Genomic DNA, 18240 nt, shown 5'->3' on the forward strand with positions numbered 1-18240 from the left:
GCCAACATCTTATCATACGTGTGCACCTGGATCACTTCTACTGCAACAGCTCTGGTAGCAGCTAGGCCCTAAAGCAACACTGTCCAAAACACCACAACACTATTAAACGTCCTATCCTTCAACTATTAAAGGGATAGTTCAGATTTTTTTAACTTAAGTTGTATGAAATACTTGCCATTAATATAGTGGTTGCAACTGTATTAATTGATTGCCCGAGTCCCATGGTGGGAGTTCTGCTCTGGTTTTGGTCAATATTAAGTAGTTCCGGTCATTTTGTGGGGGGCACTGGGGCCACGCAGTAAAAGTAAATGAATCCACAAAACGAACGTAATTTGTATTGTTGACCTATTTCTAAAATATTAGCGCGACTTTCGTTCAACTTTGACCCCTCTATCACATGGAACTATTTTTTGGGCGTAGTGATATGGACACAAAAAACATAGTTCTGTGTGATAGAGGGGTAAAAAAAGAACGGAAGTTGCACTAATATTTTAGAAATAGGTCAACAATACAAATGACGTTAGTTTTGTGGATTAATTTACTTTTACTGCGTGGCCCCCAGTGCCCCCCACAAAATGACCGGAACTACTTGATATTTCACCAAAACCAGAGCAGAACTCCCACCACAGGACTCGGGCAATCAATTAATACAGTTGCAACCACTATATTAATGGCAAGTATTTCATACAACTTAAAGGGTAAGACCACTTTTGTAGAGGTTTGGGTTGTGTAGTTACCTTGCCATGATGTAACTCCAAATGTGGACAAGAAATCAAAAATAATTTCTCCAGTGATTAGAAATTGATAATTCAAAATATGCTCCTCATTGACTTACATTGTACGCTGAAACAGCTCTCAAAGTCACTCTTTTAGTACGTAAACAAACACAAACAAAGTTGTTTCAGACAATATAGCGCAACACCAAAACTCATGTGGTTTTATTTCTTCATAAAAATGTTAACTTCCTGTTGATTTGTCCATTTTTATTCAGAAGAAAACCCGGACTGGATCCATGGATCCGGATCCAGATCTTCATATAGTAAAATCAACAGGAAGTTACCATTTTTATGAAGAAATAAAACCACATGAGTTTTGGTGTTGCTCTATATTGTCTGAAACAACTTTGTTTGTGTTTGTTTACGTACTAAAAGAGTGACTTTGAGAGCTGTTTCAGCGTACAATGTAAGTCAATGAGGAGCATATTTTGAATTATCAATTTCTAATCACTGGAGAAATTATTTTTGATTTCTTGTCCACATTTGGAGTTACATCATGGCAAGGTAACTACACAACCCAAACCTCTACAAAAGTGGTCTTACCCTTTAAGTTCAAAAAATCTGAACTATCCCTTTAATGTCCATGTCATTGCAGTTCTCAGGTAGCGTCCATACAGAATCTGGTTGAACTGTCTCACACACACACTCTTCTCCTCCAGGCGTGTTAGTTGACCAGCCACAGCCCACCTTGTAGTTAGCCTATTGATGTTTGTTGCTTTTGGTAGATACTGAGTGAAGCTCCGCGCTGCGAGCTTCGGCATCTGCTATTTTTGAAGATTTTGGAAATGTTTTGTGAATAATGATGAATAATTTGGATTTGTTTGTTTTAAACATAAATCTTCTCTTCTTGTATGTGTCCCTGGCACACATACAATTTCAGAATGGGAGTCCGCACATCTCTATTTTCACCCGTTTCTCACACTCAGACTGTCTCCCGTCCTCTTTGTCCCTCCTGTCCCACCCCCTCTCAGAACCTGCTAGCTTGACTAGAGTTGATAGACTGATGCCTAGATCGGATCTAGTAGATCCCCATTGACATTGGGTCAGTTCAGTTCAGTTTTATTTTGGTCATAGAATAAACATTACATGTACAGTATTCATATCGTCATATTTGTTTTACATTTTTTGTAGAGACCAAAAAGGTTTTTAGGCTGAAACCAATGGCTTCATCCTTAAGACGTCAAGCTGACTTTGAGATTTGTTTTTATATATAACTACAAACAAGGGGGGGGGGGGGGGGTGTCCATGACCTTTGTATAAATGTAACATATGTCTGACCAAGTACTGTAGCTGCATGCTGTTTTAGCCAACTGGTTAGTGTAGCTAACCACCTGGGTGGTCCCCACCTGGACCACCCGCTTTGAATGTTATTGTGAACATTGTGAAACTGACTTACATGTAAGACTGGAGGAAGTTAAGACAGATATGAAGTTAGCCGGCCACGTAAATCCCCTAACCTCATATCAGTCTTAACCAGCCATGTAATTATAAGACTGAGGTTAGAGTTAAGATTAGATTTTTTTAGTTAGGTTTAGTAATAGTCGGACAACGCGACGTCTCAGAGTTTCCACGTTTCTTAATCACAGCCAGTTGGCTCAGGCGAGCCTGCTGGCTCGATTGCATTCGAGTGACAAGTAACCTACTGGTGATTATCGGATCATTTTCATACAAATACGTTGTCTGGACTCTGGACACTTGACTTTGATGTTTGATGCTCCCATGGTTAAGAGTTCAAACACCACTCGTACTCTCTGCCTACCAACCAAGGGCCCAGAAAACTTGAACTTGAACTGGAAGGCAGCCAATTAGAATGTGATCTGAAATATCAGTCTTTTACATCTTGATCTCATACAGTATGACCCCAGAAATATGTGTGAGGTATGGACAAAATCAGTAGTAGTAGTAGTAGTAGCAAAAGTAGCCTCCAAGGTTGTTACTGTGTTCTTGATGTGGTGTATCACACTCAGAAAAGCATAATGTCAATTGTCGCTTGCGATTATTGATTAGTAGAGTAATATATAATATATATAGAATGCAGTGGTGCACGTGGTAATTATGCATCATCATCATTTTCTTTCTTTTTTTACCTCTGTCCCTACAATCTCACCCTTCATCTCCTTCATAATTGCCCTCTACCCTTCTATCATCACTCTCCCTCTATCTCTGTCATTCTGTCTGACTCCTGCTCTTCACCCCTGCATCTGCTCTCTCCATGTCTATCTATGATGCTTTCTATCCCTCCATCTCTCTCTCCCTCCATATACTGCATCTCCTCATCTGTATCCCTGCGTTCCCTCTTTCTGACCCCATCTCTCGTGTATTTCCCCTTGTCTCAATCTCTCACTCTGCCTCTTCACCATCATTCCTCCTCTCCCTCCTCCTCCTCCTCCCTCTCTCTGTTTCTCTCTACAGACATTACAGATGGGTATAAAGCACTTTTCCGGCCTGTTTGTGATGCTGTGTGTGGGTGTAGCCTTGTCACTGGTGACCACCGTGGCCGAACACATCGTCTATAGATTCGTCATCCCAAGGGTCAAGGAACCGCGCTTCAGATACTGGCTGCACACCAGCCAGGTATGTATGCACGAACACATGCACACGCACGCACACATGCACGCGCGCAAGACGATGTCTGCACTGTCTCTGATTGTTTTGAGGAAGGACGGATCAATGCACCAATTGCACCATGTAGAGATTGAAACTGGGGACCTCAGCTGAACTCTTCTCTTACCTCCGCCCCTCGTTCATTAAACACTGATACATGTTTAACTCGCATTAATAATACATTTTAAAAATGTTACATTTGTATTCTGTCCCGTTTCTTGGTTTATTATAACATGTAATGATGTGTGCCTGTGGCTTGTTTTCCAGAGGTTACACCGAGCCCTCAATTCTGTCTTCACCGATGATAAGCTACCAACCATAACCAAGCCAGAGAAAAGGTAGATATGACATGCAAATTCATTCAAGTAATGGCAGAGGGACCTCAGCTACTAACTATTAGTTATTTAAAAATATGTAGTTATGACAAACAATGTCCCGGCCCCTGGGGACTCTCTGTCTCTGTCTGTCTGTGTCTCTGTCTGTTTGTGTGTCTGTGTCTCTATCTCTCTGTCTCTCTCTCTCTCTTTTCTCTCCTTTTCTTTTCTCATTCTATTCTCTCTTGCTTCACTTCAATATATATATATTAGGCTTTCAGTAGTTTCATGGATAATCTAACATTGGAGAAAATCTACTCGCTCAATTGACTAAACTGACAGCAGTGTAATTAAACTCGGTGGGGGTATAGTTAGTGCCACATGCAGATCCTGCATCCTGAATGTAGGCATTCTAAAATCAGCGGGTGCTCCCGTACACATTCATGCCCTTTATTAGTACCATGTGAAGAGTTAACAATACATTAGTAAAAATTTATAATTTTGTTGCCCAATTTAGGGATTCTGGATCCAACCTCGTTTCATTCTAATTTACTGTAGCTATTGTTATGGCCTGGAAAGTAAAAAAATAACTAATCCTCTAACTCCATCCACTGTTCATCTGTTGCTTGTGATCACTCCACCATTGTGCATTTCTTTATTGTAAGTGGAATCTGGTGGGTTTGAAATTACAATGAAACAATCAGACCTGTCTGAAGTGAGTGGTACTGTACTGTACTGTACTGTACTGTACTGTACTGTACTGTACTGTACTGTACTGTACTGTACTGTACTGTACTGTACTGTACTCTACTCTACTCTACTCTACTCTACTCTACTCTACTCTACTCTACTCTACTCTACTCTACTCTACTCTACTCTACAATCCCTCCTCCCTGGCCTGTGTGTCTGTGTGTTAGGCTGTGCAACAGTGACACTTGGTGGTGAACAAACGCTATAACGCTATTTTCGTGCTCGGACAGACCCAGGGACAGACCCAGGGACACACATAGCTGTCTATAGGAGTGGTTGCACATGAAAGGCATTACCTTAGTAGGCCTACCTTGATTTCACCATTACTGTGAGTACAGTACATGCCAAGAGTTTCCCTTATAACCTGATAAACCCTACCATACAATGACAAAAAATAGGATAGTCATTCTGTGCTTTAAAACAAAAATGTGGACGCCAAATAGTTAAGCCAACAATGACCAGGCCGGCTGTTGGTGGACAGCCGAGGTCACAGGCAGCAGTGATCCATTAAACAAGATGAAGTTGCCTCCTCATTTGTATTGCATTATCATCAGAAGATGTAGGACCTTGTGCTCTGTATGTTGCACCTCACACACATGCATAATTATATGCAAGCACGCACACACGCACACAAGATATGGACATATGTACGCACGGCACGCACATGCTTTTATCTTCAATTACACGTAAAACACTCAAGGAAATTGCAGGATTACTGGGTGACACCTACGAATGAAACGCAACCAAACCGATATGCACGCACGCACGCACGCACGCACACACACACACACACACACACACACACACACACACAGCTTCGCTTAAAATGCACAGGCCCTCTCTAACATTGGGTACGGCTGCATATTTTGGAGCACTTGTGAAAATTAGCGGTTGGGAGTTAGTGACATCAATTAACATCCAAGTAAGTAGCAGTTAATTTGGAGCTAAATTAAATGGTCAGAGTCTGTTGGATAGCAATTATCAGCTCCGAAAATTGGATGAATAATCGCACATTGACATAACCTCAAACTGTTTAAACAGAGAGAAGGAGAGAAGGGAGAGTGTGAGAAAGTCAGATGATGTGGGAGGGAGAGAGAATTAAAGAAATAAAAATACTGTGTGTGTGTGTGTGTGTGTGTGTGTGTGTGTGTGTGTGTGTGTGTGTGTGTGTGTGTGTGTGTGTGTGTGTATGTGTATGTGTGTGTGTGTGTGTGTGTGTGTGTCAGAGATAGATTTCTATTATTAATGTCTAAGAGCTATATTCTCATTTGCGTTCAGTGTTTTTCCAAGAAGTAGGACTGACAAAGTAGGAATGAAGAATCTTAACTGTCAGTTATTATGTGCCTGAAGGGAAATTACTGGCCCAAGTGAGTTGACTGCTGAGTGTATTAGCCTGTGTTAGCCTTTGTTAAGCAAAGTAACTCCTTTACTTTATTTTAATGAATTGCATTCCCTTCTACTCCATTGCATATGCTACATCACTGCCATACGAAACACCACATACTGCAAAATACTGAATTTATGCTTTTGCACTCGGGCCGGAATTGGAATTAGTCAAATATATGTTATAATTAGGAAGGCAGGGCCATGCGAGAGATGCCTGTGGTAACTAGGATAGATTACCTACTCTGGTATAATTATGCCCGGTCAGTTGAACTCTGCAGAATCCTTCCTCACACTCGGTCAGAGAGTCGGAAATGATTACTGTCATATTGTCCTGGTGTCCTGCAAGAACCTGGCATCTCCGCTCAAATATTTTTACACTAAATTGGCTGGCTTGGTTGCTGCTTTGATAATGAAAGAAAAAAGACCATTTCAATTAAAACAAAATCAAAGAAAGAAAGAAAGAAAGAAAGAAGCCAAGCAAGCCAAATCATGATGACGTTATGAGGCTAGATCTGACTAGTTATGATATGACTTACGTTGATCTGGCCTCTATCGAACGCTCTCTGATTCATCCAGACGTCTTAGTGGGCAGAATTTATGTTCGTTGAAATCAGGTGATATTCTGGGCCAGATCTGACTAGTCTTGGTTTGACTTGATTAGGCCCCGAAAGAGAGAGAGAGAGAGAGAGAGAGAGAGAGAGAGAGAGAGAGAGAGAATAGCATTAGGATTTAAAACAGGTCTTTTGACAGCTGGTATTCATAACATGGTTGTCTTAGCAATAGCTGTATAAGAACAGTAACAAACATTACATTTGTATTCTTGGTAACTCATTTCAGAATGATCCAAGCCTTAAAGTTACTCGTACAAATGTGAATTTATTCAGAAGCCAGAAGACAATGAACAGAACAATTATAGATACACATAACAAGAATATAAGCAGGAGACATTATAGTATTCCAAATTAGGCTGTCAAATTATACGTTTGGTTTTTCACCACAGTCTGTTCACCTGGGCTAAGCATGGTTAAGGAGGGTTCCCAGCAGGCACATTATTGATTTAATTTAGTTTCCCCATCAATGAGCATGCTTTTACGATGATTGCTACTGCCTTATTATTTTCTTCCAGATATTACCCATGTTGAGAGGCCTTGTTGAGAGTAGAGTACGATACAGTAGACAAGCTTGTAATATGAAAAATAGTACTATGGTACACTTCTGAACACAAAGGCACTGGACCACTCAATTTGATTCAAAGATTTAAGCACAAATAAATCAAAAGTATTTTGAAAATAACCGATCTAGAAGCTCTCAAAGTGTCTCGATGCAACTATAATGGCACAATGCATAATCAATGTAATGCATGTACAGTATTGGCACAACATAATGGAATTCTAAAATTGGGATGCCAGGGTGGTTAAAGTGGTTAGGTAGGTGCAAACAAGCAGCTTTAATTTCAACCGAGTGAATTTGACCCCGTCATGTCTTATTACCTTATTGAAAACCAGCATTTGGTGACCATTACTATAATTTTAGATACTAGAGCAGTGTCCATCCATGGGGCCTCTACAGCGGTGCCCGTTGGGCACTGGCCTACTTGGAACGATGCAAGTTGGAAATGCATGCATGCCCCACCCAAATATTATGCGTTTGATATGGGGTCATTTTCATGCCAGTATTATTTGTATTCGTAAACAAAAGTGTGCATTCGGAAAAAGATTTTGCATTCGTAAAACACACACAGTCACCACACACACACACACACACACACACACACACACAATAGTGAAAATAGAGAACGTACAAGCTCACAATGTGTCACATTGCGACGGTTTGTGAGCCTGTAGATTTGCTATTTTCCCTACTTTCGTGTAGCACTCTTGTATGATGAAGTAGGTCATTATTTTATGGAGGTTTTCATGCTCAGCAAAATCTAAGTCGGTCAGTGGAATCCACCCTGTGTAAATGAGGTGTGTGGTTCTTATGAGCATTTATGTTGTGCCAAGTCTGCAGTACATAGTGCTTTTACAATCTTCAAGGCCATTGGGTATTTTCCTTAACATGAGGTTTTCTTGGCTCTTTCCCAGATGTGACGGTAGTGAAATTAGGGTCTATTCCCCTCTCTGGCTGGGTTTAGTGGTCTGCTCTCATACCCAAACTACAGAACCTATAAAATAAGAGCACGCACAAGTTGTTTGAACACCAGGACTATAGATCATCGACATTATTTCTTCAACAGAAAGACTGGGATTCACCAAATGGGTTTCTTGGAATTCAGCATGAAGAAATCTTGTTCCATCAGTCGTGTCCAGTAGAGAAATACTGGACTTACAGTACATATATATGAATATGTTATTCTGTCTGTCTGATCTCCAGGTGCAACGAAGGTAACAACCAATCAGCGTCCTGGACCCGCTCGGAGTCCTCCCACTGCAACAGGCGAAGGATCCTCCCACAGGAAGTGCAGCAGAATGACCTGGAGCGTCTTCCTTCCCAGGACCTCCCTCCTCCTCCTCCTTCTCCCCTGTCTCACTCCCGCTCCCTAACCAAGCTGGACAAACACCTGCCCCTGGTGACCACTTCTAATGGTCGCTCTGACCTGCTGGGGCTGGGTTTGGGGCAGGGACCGGGCTCTTGTCCCGGACTGGGAGTTGGACTGGGCCAAGCCCCAGGACAATGTCTGGGACTGGGTGTTGGAGACTGTGGCCCTGGCCTTGGGGTCACTGTGGGCCGTAACCCACTCGTTCAGGAGCTGTCAGAACTGGAAGGACAGATCCTCATAATCAAGCAGCAGCTGCAGTCAGCCATGAGGAGGAAGAGGGAACTAGAGATGGAACAATATCAGTCGGCGAACCAGCCAACAAACCAGGCCAGCCAGTCCACAGCGCACCAGTCCAACCAAGCTAACCAGTTTGCTCAGTATAACCAACCCCACCAGCAGACAAACCCACACACCAACACCCCTTGAGTTGGAAAAACTCCTCTGTTCTAGAGGAGCTTGGTTAACTACAGACTGCAGCAAGGTCCTAAAAAAAGGAGTGCTGATGTGAGATTCTCCCCAGAGTTTTAGAATCAGAATCTCCTCAGGGCTCTGGAACTTAGAATGCTCCTGACTGAATGTTGGAATGAAATGTTCTCCAGGGAATACAGTTCTCTCAGACACAAGGATTTCCAGTCAAACACTCCCATGCGTCTGGAACTAAGCATGTACTAGAACGTTAGAGGGTTTCTCCATGTTTGGAAAAGAGCAAGCCAGGGAACCTGAACTCAGACCCTTCCGAGACCCGCATTGAGCTGGTCATGCACTTCCTCCTATGGAAGCCGTGCATTCTCTCCTCTACATCCCTTCATCTCAACATTCTTCTCCTTTTACTCCATCTTTATACTTCTCCCCATTCCATCTCTACATGTTTTGCTTTCTTTTTGTTTTTCAGTCCTCCCATTCTTATCCGTTGGTCCTGTGTCCTCTCCCTGCAATGTCCTCCACACATTTCTCTCTTGATCTTTCCATGAACACAAAGACACATAAAGGCACCTTAGTATTTAAGCTTGATGGGCTAACTCACTTGAGTTACTTCCATGTATTCTCAGTGTATAAACCCAGCCAGCTACACCGGTTGTTTGTGTACTGATAAAACAGTGTCAGCACCGTGTGAAAAAAGAAAACAATAAAAAATAAAAGGAAAGGAAAAGAGAAAAAAATTACATTGCTGGTTAATTTCACCACTGATGCCACAGTATTTTTGGGGGGATATTTGACAGTGCATTATCAATGGTTTGGGCTTGGTCTTACGGTCTTGTTTATTTTTCTATGGGAGTTGTAATGTTGTCCGTTACAATACAATGATTACCAGCGGGTTTAATCGGTTATGCTTTAGCAAGACTTTATTCTGCAAGAATGGCTCATTGGCATCTCATGGTGGATTGCCAAAAACACTGTTTATATGGACCTCAGTCTGTACTACTTTTCTCCTGCACTTCAATCCTGCACTCAACAGGTTTTGTACAGAAACCTATTCATAATATGACGTATCAGGGTACGACTCTCATGTATAATCCCTGTTTTGTATTATTCTGTTCATAATGACTGACAGTTCAATGTTTAACATATACCTCTTGAACTGAAATACACGATGCAAGATACACATGAAATGACAATTAAACCACAGGCCTTCAACCTTTTCAACCCAGGACCCACACGAGAAAGCTACAGTACAGGCTCTTTCCTTGGGGTTCAGCCTCTTTAAATTGATGTCGGTGACTCTGGTCACATGGGGGACCCCACAGTAAGTATGTCCACAAATCATTTTGAGTACCCACTGAAAAACATACATGCTGGAAAATACACACAATATAGCTGCAAAGGGATTCACTTATATATTGTGAATGGGTCCAAAGACCTTACTGAGATGTCACAAAAACTAGAACTGGACCTGCTATCATGAACAAAACCTGTTGTGTTTCTTTCTTGCATCAATTCTGTTCATGGGATGATTTCTGTTATTAAAAAAGAAAAAGAAAATGACCTTTCTTGTTTGAACTTTATGTTATTTAGCCATCCTTAAATCCTCTTCAACCAAAACATGTGATTCTTGTATACAGAACATGCTCAAGAATGTTGCAAGCTGATTTTCATACACTAATGAGTAATGGTAATTCCTTGAATATCAAACAAACCACATAGGTTTAGATTGTATCATGCTGCACAGGATTTTGTGAATACTTGTATACAGAACACAACCCGTCTACTAGACTAGTAGCTACAAACAAAGTGATTGATTGATTTTATTTTATTTGACAGTATGCGGAATGGGTACATTTCAAACGAAAGCACAAGTCGATACAAAAACAGTTACTTTGTGGAAGAACCGTGATGAAGCACCAACACCTAATTACATCAGGGTCCACCGTTTTCAATTAATCAGAACATTTAAAGACATACAAATATACACTTATATACACAATAAAAACAGGAAATCATCATATAAAGAAAGTAAAAAAGGTAAAGTAAAGTAAAAAAGAAAAAAAAGGGGGGGGGGGGGGGGGGGGGGGGAAACTTTACAGTATGGGGAGAAAGGCATGGGCAGGGGCCAGTTCCGAATTGCAGCCGTCCGTTGGTGCTCTTTGAGAGCGGTTATGAAGGAGTCAAGGGATTCATAATATGCATCTTAATGGCTGTTGGTAGGGCATTCCACATTTTAGTGGCATAGGAGCAGAATTAATTGAATCCCTTGTTTGAGCTGAATCTGGGTTGCACATGGTTTGTTGAACTCCCTCTGGTGTTGTGTGTGGGGTAAGTAATAATAATATCCACTACCTCTCAGTCCTAGTTTTAATGTAGACATTGAGTACAGATTGACTTAACTAAAACATTGGAACCAGGAAAAGGCAACAAATACATGTTTTGTCATAATTGAACACTCGTCCATGGATATTCCATTCATGCAGGCAGGGATACGTCAGCCAAGAGTGGCAACAAATATAGGTGAGTACAGAGCACTGTCTGTCTTTCTTTTTTTTTTTCTTTTTTTTTACAAATGTGTAAATTGGCAGTCACTAAGGCATCAGCTAATAGGTATCCACATAAAACAATAATTTGGTCCCAAATGGGCTGTGCAGTGAATTTATAGGCAGGACCAAAACTGGTGTTAAAGCTATACTGTGTAACTTTTTCAATAGAACAAAAGTTCAATTTGCTTTAATTATTGAGTGGCAAGACACACACACACACACACACACACACACACACAAATTTCACCCCCAAAAGCCCTTTCTAAATATAGTTACAATTGAAATGGGTCACTTTTCCCAGCAGATGCTTGGCCAGAAGCCTGAGTTGGGTGTTTGTTCAATGGAAGACATGGTCGGAGGAAGAAGGTGTACGTCCTAATACTGGGTGAAAATGGACTGGTTTCTGAATTGCCCACAGCCCAGACACAGACTGGTTTCTGAACTGCCCACAGCCCTCCTATGAGACAGACTGGTTTCTGAACTGCCCACAGCCCTCCTATGAAACACAGACTGGTTTCTGAACTGCCCACAGCCCTCCTATAAGACAGACTGGTTTCTGAACTGCCCACAGCCCTCCTATGAGACAGACTGGTTTCTGAACTGCCCACAGCCCTCATATGAGACAGACTGGTTTCTGAACTGCCCACAGCCCTCCTATGAGACACAGACTGGTTTGTGAATTGCCCACAGCCCTCCTATGAGACACAGACTGGTTTCTGTACTGCCCACAGCCTTCCTATGAGACAGACTGGTTTCTGAATTGCCCACAGCCTTCCTATGAGACACAGACTGGTTTCTGAACTGCCCACAGCCTTCCTATGAGACACAGACTGGTTTCTGAACTGCCCACAGCCTTCCTATGAGACACAGACTGGTTTCTGAATTGCCCACAGCCTTCCTATGAGACACAGACTGGTTTCTGAACTGCCCACAGCCCTCCTACGAGACACAGACTGAGTAGAAAAAATGTGTGGTATTTTATCAGGAACATTAATTAGTGAGGACCAATTATATGAAGAGATGTATTTTATTTATTTTGTTGCAATTGCTTGCTGTATAGCCTACTTCTATGTCATGTGCTCGGTGTAAAAAACAAACAAAAAAACATTTGGGGGTTCGGGGGGTTGGTGGCCCAGGATCTCTAGATCCGCCTATGCTCATTGTGCAGAATGTCCCATTTCAAGTTTTCAAATGTATAAAAACCTTTTTGAAAATAGAAGCTGTACAAGCTCAAGCAATGCGCCGCATTGCTTGTAGATCGGCTATTATCAAATATGGTCAAAATGTATGTGGGAATCCAGGTGATTGGTGCACCTACTGCACCTGACCTAGTCACATGACCAGCAGGAAGCACAAAAGTCTTGTTCCTCCTAGTCAAGAGCCATTTTGCCTCTGCTGCAGGAAATGGTGTCCCCCTCTCATGCAGGGTGAAGGAGAAAGCACATGGTAGGCCATGTTTGTTGCAGCTAATGTTGCTAATGGCTTTTGTTTGGTTGAGCACATGCCACTGTTGGCCATATTGTTCATTTGTGCACTTTAGTCTGTTTCCATGTTGTCTTGTTTGACCTTAATAATCAAATGTTCCCTAGGAGAGCTAATTATAAACTTGTCACTTTATTATCTTAGTATCTTGCCTCACTGATATATTGCCAGAATGTTTTATTTATTATATATAAAATATATATTTACAATATATTTACTTTACTATGTGAATTTGGTTTGGCATATTTTTTTTATACTTATTTTGATTTGTTTATTTGCTGTGTGCGATTATCACCCTTATCACCCATTTGCCCCTTGTGGGCTTAGTCTCATTTTATTATGATTATAATAACCCCTCCTTCCCGTGGTATTTTAACTAGCCCCTTCCGGGACCCTCTGTTAGCTTTTCTGAATTTTGGACGCACTACCCTAGGGTCCCTGCCAGCTTATTCCACCCCTGCAATCCTTTAGTTTGTCTATTCTAGTACACCTAGCCCAAATCGAAAGGAACTCTTCCATGTATCATTTCTTTTAGAACACTTGTACATGCCAGGCTTTGCCAGTGTTTACCTAATCAATGCTAACTCGCCAATCAAAAAGGTTAGCATGATTCAACAGAAGAGTTCAAAGTGAATGTGTTATCAGTATCTTTTAACTTTTTTCCCCTTTTTTTTGTACGTGTGTAGGGAACAGTTTATGGTCTTCGCTACTCCTGCACAAACAGACAGCAACGACCCACTGCGCGAACAGCACCAAGGACCCACTGCGCAGACAAGATGGACGGAGAAACGTCACAGTGAGTACAACTCTGCACCCCCTGCTCTCTCTCTAACCGTGCACAAATACCCAGCATCATATTTTATATTCAGTTCATGTGCAACTAGTGCGGCTGGAAACATTAGATGACGTGTTTATAAACAATGAATCTATACAATACTAAAAAAAATTGCAGTTCCTTGATGGGGACAAACTATCTCAAAATCTAAAGCTTTTAGAAGCCGTTGTCCCATGACCTAATGTGCAATGATTGGGCTGAGGACATGGGTGTATACTGGGCCATTATTAATATTGATTGATGTGGTTTAGATTTTGCTGCTATGTACTTTATTTGCTTTTGGTATGGTGTATTTATCTTATTTTGATGTTTAATCTGCTGTGTACGGTTAGTTTAGAGGCCACAGTAGGCGTGTGCGCACACACTAGAAAGACCTGTGGACAAGCTATGCCTCATCTGTGAGACCTGACACTTGCATTTATTGTTTTCAGGATACATTTTATTCATTGGCTCAATGTCTCCATTTGATGTTTAGCTGTAACCCTAATCCTTCTGTTGGGAATGATAGTCCCTTGTATAGATAGCATGTGCAGGTAAAAGCGGGTAGTGAGTGAATTCACATTTCCGTCTTCTGCGGATCAGCTTCCACCACCTCCTCTACCTTTTCCTTCTAACACCTCCTTCTAACACCACCTCCTAACACCACCTCCTTCCATGATGTGGTGGAAGCTGATCTGCAGAAGACATGTGAAATTTTGAAAATATATGTAAAAAAAAAATAGGGATGTGCCGATGAGACATTTTGGCCGATATCGAGATCCGATATAATTAATTTCTGTTATGGCCGATAACCGATGTCGATATGATCTCATTCTGTAATGAAAAATTATAATAATTTCTGAAAAATACATGGGTAACAGGGTAACTGCACTGCAGGCTTAGGCAACTTAAATACCTTTATATTTAATATTGTGAGCTTAATATTGTGAAATTTTTTATTTCCCCATCCCCTCCTCCCTTTTCTCCTCTCTTCTGTACAGATTCACAGTCCAGTAAGGCTGGATGATGACTAACTCGTAATCTGGGGAGCCACTCCCCGGAGTTTATTTTTGTCTCCCACTGCAGTTCCATGGACTTCTATTATGGACCCTGAGGTGCCTCAAGAGTGTGACCGTGGACCAGGCCTCTTCATGGAGCCAGCAACAGAGTGCCTGCCTGCCTGCCTGCAACAGAGTGCCTGCCTGCCTGGAAATAGTCAAGTATCATATGTAATAGAGAACTGCGGATGAGCTTTTTTGTCACCCTAATCCGCCCGTACATATTAATGATCCGCCCGTTATCCGACCGCATTAATTAATTAATCCAATTTATATATCCGCAACCACCCGAAATCCGCTGCAGGGATAGCCAATCTACAAGCTCACGACGCGTCGCTGGCTCGCTGCGACGCGTTGTGAGCTTGTAGATCGGCTATTTATAAGTTGTGTCACTCACCACTGCCGACAGTTCACCAAAGTTACGGTTGTATATTCCCATTTCCATGGCAACAAGGCTGCCGTCCGTTCAGTCAGTCACGTTCGCACATCGCAACGAACGTCTTTTCATGTGGCATATATCCAGCCCTCGCTCCCATGCAGTCCCATGGCACCGAGTCCCACGCCAAACTTATATTCTTCCCTTCTGTTTCAGTTAGTTGTAAGTTTCTTTCATACTCTCAGCTGCCTGTTAGCCTAGCAGCTAGCAGCCCACTCGTTGTTGTGGTCCTTCTTAGCCAATATAGGCGTCTAATTTGTGCCTGATGGAAAATATTAAAATACTACTAACGCACGCATGCTGAGATTTTGTGCCTTTTAAAAAATATATTATAAGACTATAGATAGATATCATTAATTTATTTCCGTTTTAAAAGTTATAAAGCCTATAGATAGATGGCTGCCATTCATTTATTATTTCCAGCATTATTTCACCCGCGGTTTATCCGATATTAATTTATAATATATTGAATTGACCCTAATCCACCCTAAACTGCGGTTCACCCGCGGCAACCGCGGCTAAATCCGCCACCCGCTGGTCTCTAATATGTAAGCTAAGAACCTAACCGTTGAAATTTCTATGTAATGAAACTAGACGTACAGTAGCACTATAGTATCTATGCATCAGAGTCACAGAGATGATACCTGAGGAAAGGGGCTGCTCATTTGTGTGCAGTCCAAGACAAGCACACTGGAAATACCTGTGGACAAGTTATGCCTCATCTTTGAGACGGACACTTACGTTTATTGTTTTCATGAAAAAGTTTTTTTTTGGAGCAGTATCTCTCCATTTGATGTTAGCTGTAACCCTAATCCTTAGGAATGATAGTCCCTTGTATAGATAGAACGTGCAGGTAAAAGCGGTAGTGAGTGAATTCACATTTCCGTGTGTCTTCTGCAGATCAGCTTCCACCACCTCCTCTACAATTTCCTTCTAACACCACCTCCTTCTAACACCACCTCCTTCTAACACTACCTCCTAACACCACCTCCTTCCATGATGTGGTGGAAGCTGATCTGCAGAAGTCATGTGAAATTTAGAAAATATATGTAAAATAAATTAGGGATGTGCCGATGAGACATTTTGGCCGATATCGATATCCGATATAATTAATTGCTGTTATGGCCGATAACCGATATTACCGATGTTGATATTCTGTATTGAAAAATTATAATAATTTTGTCCATTCTGAAAAATACATGTAACAGGGTAACTGCACTATACAGGCTTAGGCAAGTCAGATTTAACTTAAATACCTTTATATTTAATATTGTGAGCTTGTAGATATGTCCAAGCTGTTACTTTGGGCTTGTTTATCTGTGAAGACAGACCGTTTAATCGGACCGATGAATTATTCTGTCCAATTGATTAATCGAACCGATGCCGATTAATCTAAAAAACTAAAATTGGCCGATACTAATCTCCCATCACTAAAGAAATTGAAAAGAAAGACATGTAGTAAAACAGACACGTTCAATGTTAACCATACATAAGTGTCAAATAAACTTTATCATGAATACCTTTTGTTATGGTATATCAATGTCAGATGATATAATTGTGAATACAATAATTATATAATATTATATTGTAATGTATTTGCCTGTAAAATTGCTTGCTCTGGCTAGTATCTCTGTCGGTCCTTTGCTCTACATGTAAAGTGTCTTGGGGACTGATCGGTATGATGCAGAATAGGGAGGTTATTAAAAAAATATATATCCTGGGGGCGGGGGGCATTTTATATTCCCTGCCCCCTCCTCTCTTTCCTCTCCCCCTTGTGTTTCCCATCAGTGCGGCTGTTATTAACACTGTACAGACTCACGGTCCAGTAAGGCCTGCCACTAAGCCACTCCCGGAGTTTATGTCTCCCACTCTGCAGGTCCAAGGACTTCTATTATGAACCCCCAGCTGCCTCAAGAGTAAGACCATGGACCAGGCCTCTTCATGGAGCCAGCAACAGAGTGCCTGCCTGCCTGCCTGCCTGGAAATAGTCATCAAGTATCATATGTAAGCGAAGAACCTAACCGTTAACATTTCTATATAATAAAGTATGCATCAATACTATAGTGCTACTGTATGTCTAGACTCACACAGATGATACAGAACCTGTGGAAAGGCGCTGGTCATTTGTGTGCAGGCCAAGACAAGCACACTGGAAAGACCTGTGGACAAGTTATGCCTCATCTGTGAGACGGAAACTAACATTTAATGTTTTCATGAAAAAGTTTATTTATTGGATCAGTGTCTCTCCATTTGATGTTTAGCTGTAACCCTAATCCTTGTGTTGGGAATGATAGTCCCTTGTATAGATGGCACGTGCAGGTAAAAGCGGTAGTGAGTGAATTCACATTTTCTTGTCTTCTGCAGATCAGCTTCCACCACCTCCTCTACTATTTCCTTCTAACACCACCTCCTTCTAACACCACCTCCTAACACCACCTCCTTCCATTATGTGGTGGAAGCTGATCTGCAGAAGACATGTGAAATTTTGAAAATATGTAGTAAAGCAGACACGTTCATCGTTAACCATACCCTGTACATGTCTTTCTTTTCATTCCCATTTCAGGGACTACAGATGTAAACTAGCTTTTGGCTAACTCTGGCCCATTTACATGGATGTGAAAACTGACATGTTTATTAATGAGCATTGGCCCTGTCAAATAAATAAATAAACATTGTACAGACTCACTGTCCAGTAAGGCCTGCCACTAACTCATCATCCGGGGAGCCACTCCCCGGTGTTTATTTTTGTCTCACACTCAGTTCCATGGACTTGTATTATGGACCCCCAGCTGCCTATCAAGAGTGTGACAGTGGACCAGGCTTCTTCACAGAGCTTTCACTGAGCCTATCAAGAGTGTGACTGTGGACCAGGCTTCTTCACAGTGCCTTCACTCAGCCTATGAAGAGTGTGACTGTGGACCCGGCCTCCTCACGGAGCATGACCATGGAATGCTACCATAATCATAGTACACCACAATGCTGCATTTTACAGTATCTTAAAAATAATACTTCATATGATCTGACATCATTGTGGCAACAATGATGTCAGAAAAAAAAAGGACCGTGTCCTCGCTTGTAGCAGGCATTATGTATGTGGGAACAAGTGGTTGAA

The 18240-nt window shown here is 41.6% G+C and overlaps 1 protein-coding gene across 1 annotated transcript in view; it reads left to right on the top strand.

Annotated features, from left to right (window-relative positions):
- LOC306939196 (glutamate receptor ionotropic, NMDA 3A-like) overlaps positions 1 to 10295 on the top strand; it is a 92181-nt gene extending 81886 nt beyond the window's left edge. Inside the window, exons 9-11 of the mRNA XM_079523737.1 lie at positions 3189 to 3350; positions 3648 to 3718; positions 8204 to 10295. Of these exons, the coding sequence (XP_079379863.1) occupies positions 3189 to 3350; positions 3648 to 3718; positions 8204 to 8795 (825 nt within the window). The 3' untranslated portion in view covers positions 8796 to 10295. The remainder of the gene's footprint in view (positions 1 to 3188; positions 3351 to 3647; positions 3719 to 8203) is intronic.
- The last annotated feature ends 7945 nt before the right edge of the window (positions 10296 to 18240 follow it).

The sequence above is a fragment of the Electrona antarctica genome (genome assembly GCF_951216825.1).
Source record: "Electrona antarctica genome assembly, chromosome: 16".
Classification (NCBI taxonomy): Eukaryota; Metazoa; Chordata; class Actinopteri; order Myctophiformes; family Myctophidae; genus Electrona; species Electrona antarctica.